Here is a 6,981-nt window from a genome sequence, read left to right as displayed (position 1 = left end):
TTCAAAAATAATTAGACTTTTTTTGTGATTTTAACTAAGTTAATTAATTAAAGAAAATGTTTTTTAGCATGTGGTATTACTATGTCATGGCATTGAATCAACACAAATTATGCCTTCTATACTTTTATAGATTTATTTCAAAAATACTTATTCCTTTTGTGTCATTTTAACTAAATTAATTAATTAAAAAAATATTTTTTAACATGTGATATTACTATGTCATGGTATTGAATCATGATACTATAACGGAATTTATTTACACATTAAAAATTAATTTTTGTTATATCTTTTCAAAAAGCATCCATTCAAAAACTGATGTGATCTATTAGGCAAAAATATTTCTTGATAATCATAAATTACAAAAACCTCCTTCATAATAATAATAATAATTTAATTAATTTTATCAACTTTTTAATTATAAATTTATAATTTCTATTTCTATTTAAGCTCATAACCGTCTGGATTCATCTAGCAAAATTAATTTTAAACCTAAGCCAAATAATTAACAAAAACACATTACGTTGAATGACAAAATTCATATACTTCATCACAATAAATCAATCAGTTCGAGGCCCAACAAAGTACGGGTCGCTGATTCATTCAATAGTCCTGAATACATTGAATAACTGAATCCATTAAATAATAACTGAATCCATCAAATGTATTTAATGTGTTTGTGCCAATTCTATCATAGCTTCGGTTTCCCTCCACAATTCCAGAGCTTTATCTGGGTCATTTGCCACGTTGCAGGCGAATGCTTCATTACAGTCTGCAAAGAATTTTCCGGAGATGTTCTTCAGTTTGGGATGAGCAGCAACATAGCACGTTGTCGATGCCGCCTGTTAAAGTAACAGATTTAAAAGTCAAGCTGCAAGTTACATTGTTGTAATATTCATTCAAAAACAGGTTGTTTTAACTCTCCTTTTCCTTGTATATGGAAATTTAGAACCTATATGGATGCGATTTATTTAAATAAACAGGTTTGAAGCAACAAATTTTTTTATTTCCGAAAAAACTACAGGTGAAAGAAACGAGTTATGAATGCAAGGGTTATAGAAAAAGGATGTATAAAAAAAAAATCTCACCACATGAATTGATTCTAGGAATTTTGGCGCTAAAGATATGAAAAATTCTCACCTGAGGTATTGACTTTACGAGTTTTGATGTGAGGAAGAAAGCCAAATCTGTAAAGAAGCAGCAATTCCTTAATCAATTTATTTTTCCTGCAAAGCTTCCCAGCAGTAAATACAAAGAGTAAAACAGAGATTAACATGTCACCTGTGATAAGTCCATCTCGTTCTCTGGTGATTCTGGTCTTTACAACGCCAGGATGAACAGAATTCGCGGTCACATTGGCCTTCATTTTCTGCGTTTTACCACTGTTAAATGTTTATACTATGGAAAGCTTTGATTTAAGTGATCAAAGAAACGTAGGTCAAGATTCTAAGGTCATACCTCCAGTCTCAAGGCAAGCTCTTTGGCGTGTAGAATATTTGCCAGTTTAGATTGAACGTATGCACGGGTGGCATCATAACTGTCATGCTTTTAGGGTTAATATATTAAATAATAGATCTGTATCTTAACACTGAACCTAATTCTGGAACAAACGAGGCCTAATTCTCAAGGGCTTTTACCTCTTAGGATCCTTTAACTGGTCAAACTGGATTCCTTCTTTCCCAATCCAGCTGTGAACAGAAGATGAAACATTGATGATCCTTCCTTGAATGCCGCTTTCCTTGGAGGTTTGGATCATTTTGTTGAGTAACAGCTTAGTTAAAAGAAAGTGCCCTGCAAATAAGCACAGCTAGTCAAAGCAGTGTAGGATTTTTAATTTATAGGGTTTTAATTGAGTTCTGCTCTGTAACATTACAAGATTGCAAAAAAAGTGTGCATGCTTACCGAGATAATTTGTAGCAAAAGTCATCTCAAATCCATCTTGAGATACCTGGAATTCTTGACAAAACCTTCCTGCATTGTTTCTGCAAGAAAGACAGTGGAAAAGACACACAGAGTGCTGCGTTCGTTACTGACTGTTTCAGAGTATCCAATTTATTTTGATCGGTTTATTTAATATCTAGATATGGGGAATTTTAATGAGACTCACATAAGAATATTGAGCCGTAAGCCAGAGGATTCAAAGTTTGTGGCAAATCTTCTTATCGATGTAAAGGAGCTGAGATCCAGTTCCATCACTATAATTTCTGCTGTGTGAATCTCTGTCTGAATACTAGATTTCACATCTTCTGCTGCTTTCAGATTTCTTGCAGGAATGATCAATCTTGCGCCTCGTTTAGCCAACACTCTTGCCGTTTCTGCTCCAATTCCAGAGGTGGCCCCTGTACATCAAAAAGATTTGATAATAGATCATCAACTAAAACTAATCTAAGTGAAGCAGATAAAAGATTTGTTATAAAACATGAGGCTAGCCACCAGAGGAAGCCTACAATTACCAGTGATTATTGCTGTTAGAGAGTCAAGGTTGCAGGCAGCAGTGACATCTTCAGCAGTGGATTTAGAGCCAAAGCCGCTAGGCCCTGCTACGCCAATCAAATATTTTATTGTTTCCGATATCTCTCTCACAACCATTGTATTCTTATTATTTCGCACAAACACACCTGCACTGTTAGTCCTTAAAGCACTAGTGTGCCACTTTCCTATGGATTGAACCGTATATCGATGTGAAATCTACAGCAGATTTCGATCGATTGAAGACTCTGAAATCTACTTTGCTTACTCTTTGCTGTACCTGCACAAGAATCTCTAAAACAGCCCACTCTTCAACGCCTTTAATCTCCATCTCGATTGTTTAGGTTTGACCCGAGCAATACAGAAACCATTTTCTTAAATGTGCAAAGCTGAAATGGATTTTTATTCTTCCATGTGTATTGTGATTTTTAAATAGATCACCCATCCGAAGAGGGTACCGGGCTGGTTAGCCCTTGCCCGCGGTTCGGAATCCAGTCTTTTGGTTAGTTTTTGGTTGGTTTAACATTTTATAATTAATATTTTGATTTATTTTATATATATTTTTTAAATGAGTTGTTTAAGAAATTATGATCCCAATTTAATTGCGTATGATCACAATGCGTGTATAGATGCGTTTGTTTCAGGATTTCAGTTTAATTAATTGATTAATGTTTTTATTTCTGAATATAAAATATTTTTAGTTATATTCATGATGAATCAAGATTTATTTTAATTTTGTATTTATCCAATCTAGAAAGGGATCAAATCTTTTTTTACTTTAAATTTAATTTTTCTGGTTTTTGGTAGATCTTGGGTTAAGATAGATCTACCCTGATTTAATTTCTCATTTAAATAGACTATATTCCACATTAATACCATGGATCAATATTCCACATAAATACCATGGGTCAATTTTATTTTTATAGGGTTATTTTATTTTGTTTTATTTTGTTATTTTTATTTTTATTTTTATTTTCATTTTCATCAAGTTAAAAGGTTTACATTACATTATTTTTTTTTTATCTAATTTGACTTAGTCAAAATGTTAAAACATTACAATACATCTCTAACATATTTGGGTTGGAGAGCCCCTCTCAACTAAATAAAACATTAAGACTTATCTCAAAAGTATTACTCTTTAGAGATATTTTGATTGTCACATGAGTTATGTTTTTTTGCATGTGATATTGATAAATCATGGTATTACTCCAAGCATTTTAACAAAGCATATTTACAAATTAAGAATATTCATAATCAAGTGAAAATAGAAATAAATCTTAATTAAATAAATCTTAGTAATTAAGAGTGTTGTTAATATATATATATATATAATTTTTATAACTAAATAAAAATAAAAATAAATATTTCACATTATGAATCTTGTTTTATATATATATATATATATATATATATATATAATTATGAATCTTGTTTTATATATATATACACTGAATAGAGTAAATAGAATGTATATTATTTTGATAATTATCATCTATTTAATTTATAAATAAATAAATAGTAGTTTGGCGAGAGTAAGCACTCTGGATTTTTTCATTTACAAAATTAGTAAGCACTATTAATAAAATGCCATGATCAAGAAACTCTGTTGAAATTGTACTTTACAGGCTGTGTGTGTTTAAATGGATTTAGACTACTTTCACCAACTAATTTTATGCCGGATTTGACTCGGGAAATTCCAGCAATATAACAAAAACGCTAACGCATCCTTCGCGGCTAAAATAAAACAAGGAGTAGAGTTGCAGGGGAGAAATTGGCGGTGAATGTTAATAAATAGTGAGGGTATTTTTTTGCTATGTATTTATTATTTGAAATTTGAAATAAGATTTTGAAAATTTTAATTTAATGTTTAATAATTATTAGATTATGGGTAGGATTTAATTTTTATAGAATATTAATAATATAAATAAATAAGAATTTTTTTTCAATGAGTTTTTTTTAAAAGAGGGGCTAGTTCCCAAGTAGAAGCATTATAGGGTCTATTTTTTATTACATTTATACATATTAGACAAGCTGATAACTGTCACATCGAAACCATCATTACAACCAGAATATTCGCCATCACATCAGCCGGAATAATCGCCGTGGGACAGCATATGCTGCAGCGCAGCAACACGAAGGGGATTCGAATGCGACGGGGTGCGAGTTAGCCGATTGCCCCGTCCGCTGAGCCATGCACTCATGTGCAAATTTTTATTTATTTATTTATTTATTTATTTTTTCAATTAGTTATGATTTTTTGGGCATAAGATATTGATAAGCCATGGAATTGGACTATGATGTTGTAAAAATTTCCATGATAAAATAAAGATAAATCTCCATGATTAAAAATATTGATATACATCTTTTCAATATATATATGGTGTTGTTTAACTATTATACATTTTAGAATTATTAATTAATTTAGTAAAACAAATTTTAATTAAATCTTAATCTTTTGTTGTTTAAAATATATTTTTAATTTTATATATAAATTTAATACCTTTAAAAAACTTTAATTACAGAAAATTTACTATTCAAATTTATAATTTCAACCAACTCCAAACTCCTACTAAACTCCAAACTCCTACTAAATTGTGAACCAATTAAATTAGAAAATACTAATTCGGGAAACAGGGGAAAGGCAAATGGTGTCAAGCTTTGTCAAATTTATTGGAGACAAAGATAAGTTGGCTACATCTGATAAAGAGAGTGAGTTCCAATTTACCGCTAGGATACACATGTGACTTAACATGCAAAAGCTTGCTTTTCTGTAATTGCAACTTAATTGGAACCAGGCCTCTCCCTTCATAAGCTTGGACTCTGCAAATAATATAACTATTCGAAAAAAAAGTAGAGGTGGCAGCAGGCATTTTAGAGGAAGGACTACTGTTACAGACAGTGGGGTCAGGAACCTTTCTTTGGTCGATGTTCCTATCTATGGCATGCCGGATTCACAGCCTCTTAGAGCAAGCGCGGCTGGTCAATCTTCCAAATGACTTTTATTATCTCTATGAATATCAGGGGTCTCGGCGTTGACCCTAAATTCCTAACGCTGAAGAATTTCTTCTACTCCTCCAAGCCGGGAATAATTCTTATCCAAGAAACTATGCACAGTCGTGAGGCTTCCATTTCTTACTTTAGGAAAATGTTTCCATCATGGTATATGGTGGCCACAGAGGCAAGAGGTCTGTCAGGAGGCTTAGCAACTCTATGGGATCCTCATCGGATCAGAGCTAAAGCATACAGGTGTTTTGCAGGAATCATCATTTCGGCCTCCATTAGGGGCAAAGATTTCCCTATAAACATCTTAAACATTTATGCGCCTTATAAGAATAGAGCCCCTTTTTGGGAAAGGTTCTTCGCCTCAGATATGTTTGATATTGAACATCTGATCATTGCAGGCGACTTAAATATAACATTGAGCTCGGAGGAATGTTGGGGTAGCTGTAAGAAAAAAGACCCGCTCGCAGATAGCATAAAGCTCGAGATTCTAAATAAGAATTTGGTGGATATTGTCCCATCGGAAATGAAGCCAACATGGGTAAATGGCAGAACTGATAATGCCTATATCGCAAAAAGAATTGACCGGTTTTTAGTGCATATCAGCATCATAGATAAAATGGGCATGCCTTATTCATCAGTGGGGAATATACTTGTATCCGATCACAGGCCTATTCTTTTATCCTGGCGGGAAAAAAGTTTCAGAATGGGGTATCCATTCAAATTCAATAGAACTCTATTACAGGACCCGGCCTTTAATGAGCACATCTCTAAGGCATGGAAAGAGCTATCAGCTAAAGCTATGTCTCTCCCTTTTTTAACATTTAGAGATAAGATGGCCGCCATGAGAAAGCTGGTGAAGAAATGGCAAACTGAAAAAAGGAAAAAAGACAGGCAGGATCTTCAGACAGTGCAACAGGAGCTGGATAGCATTTTAAAAGTGTCAGATGCCAGCTCGTGCTCCTTCAGCATGAAATGTAGCATAAGAGAGCTTGAAAGGAAAAAATATAAATTGCTGAAGCAGGAGGAATCTTTTTGGAGGCTCAAAAGCAGGGCATTATGGCTCAAAGAAGGTGATAAGAACACGAAGTTTTTTCACAAATATGCAAACGCCAGACGTGAGAAAAACACCATCTGGAAGATAAGGGATGGAAATGGAGGCTTTCTTGTTTCCCAACAGGACATCACAAAGGAAGTTGTAAGACATTTTAAGAGACAATTCAGCAGAAGGTTAGATGTTGCTTTTCAGGACATCCTATGGGGTATTGAAGTGGTTCCCCAGATGTTTGACGACGAAAAGAATGAGGCCCTGTTTCGGCCTGTCACAGAGAATGAGCTTCTTGGAATTTTGAAGTCCTTCAAGAAAGATAAGAGCCCAGGTCCCGATGGCTGGACAATCGAATTTTTCACCCACTTTTTCGACCTCATCAAGCATGATCTGCTGAGGATGGTGGAAGCGTCTAGGATGTCTGGCAGCATTCACCATATCACTTCTTCCACCTTGATTGCCTTAAT

At 33.7% G+C, this 6,981-nt stretch overlaps 1 protein-coding gene across 1 annotated transcript; it reads right to left on the bottom strand.

Annotated features, from left to right (window-relative positions):
* Positions 1 to 665: 665 nt before the first annotated feature.
* On the bottom strand, positions 666 to 6,399 carry LOC149219532 (short-chain dehydrogenase TIC 32 A, chloroplastic-like). The gene is made up of 9 exons (XM_089386849.1): positions 6,376 to 6,399; positions 2,451 to 2,571; positions 2,105 to 2,336; positions 1,900 to 1,979; positions 1,635 to 1,788; positions 1,456 to 1,534; positions 1,279 to 1,366; positions 1,138 to 1,184; positions 666 to 839 (listed from the first exon to the last, which is right to left on the bottom strand). Exons 1-9 carry the CDS (start codon positions 6,397 to 6,399, stop codon positions 666 to 668), a joined length of 999 nt encoding a protein of 332 aa, XP_089242975.1.
* Positions 6,400 to 6,981: the final 582 nt, after the last annotated feature.

This window comes from Pinus tabuliformis, chromosome Q (assembly GCF_031772625.1).
Source record: "Pinus tabuliformis cultivar Carrire ecotype Pingquan chromosome Q, CPIR1, whole genome shotgun sequence".
NCBI classification, from domain to species: domain Eukaryota; kingdom Viridiplantae; phylum Streptophyta; class Pinopsida; order Pinales; family Pinaceae; genus Pinus; species Pinus tabuliformis.
The sequence above is the reverse complement of the archived record's forward strand: the minus strand, read 5'-3'. Positions and strand labels throughout refer to the sequence as shown.

What these genes read in the sequence shown, in the direction of transcription:
- LOC149219532 (XM_089386849.1), bottom strand. Translation starts at nt 6,399, where the DNA reads ATGCTATCCAGCTCCTGTTGCACT. An exon ending in TTACGGCTCAATATTCTTAT is followed by an intron (nt 1,980 to 2,104) that starts GTGAGTCTCATT and finishes TCTTTCTTGCAG; the next exon opens with AAACAATGCAGGAAGGTTTT. An exon ending in ACGAGATGGACTTATCACAG is followed by an intron (nt 1,185 to 1,278) that starts GTGACATGTTAA and finishes GCTTCTTTACAG; the next exon opens with ATTTGGCTTTCTTCCTCACA.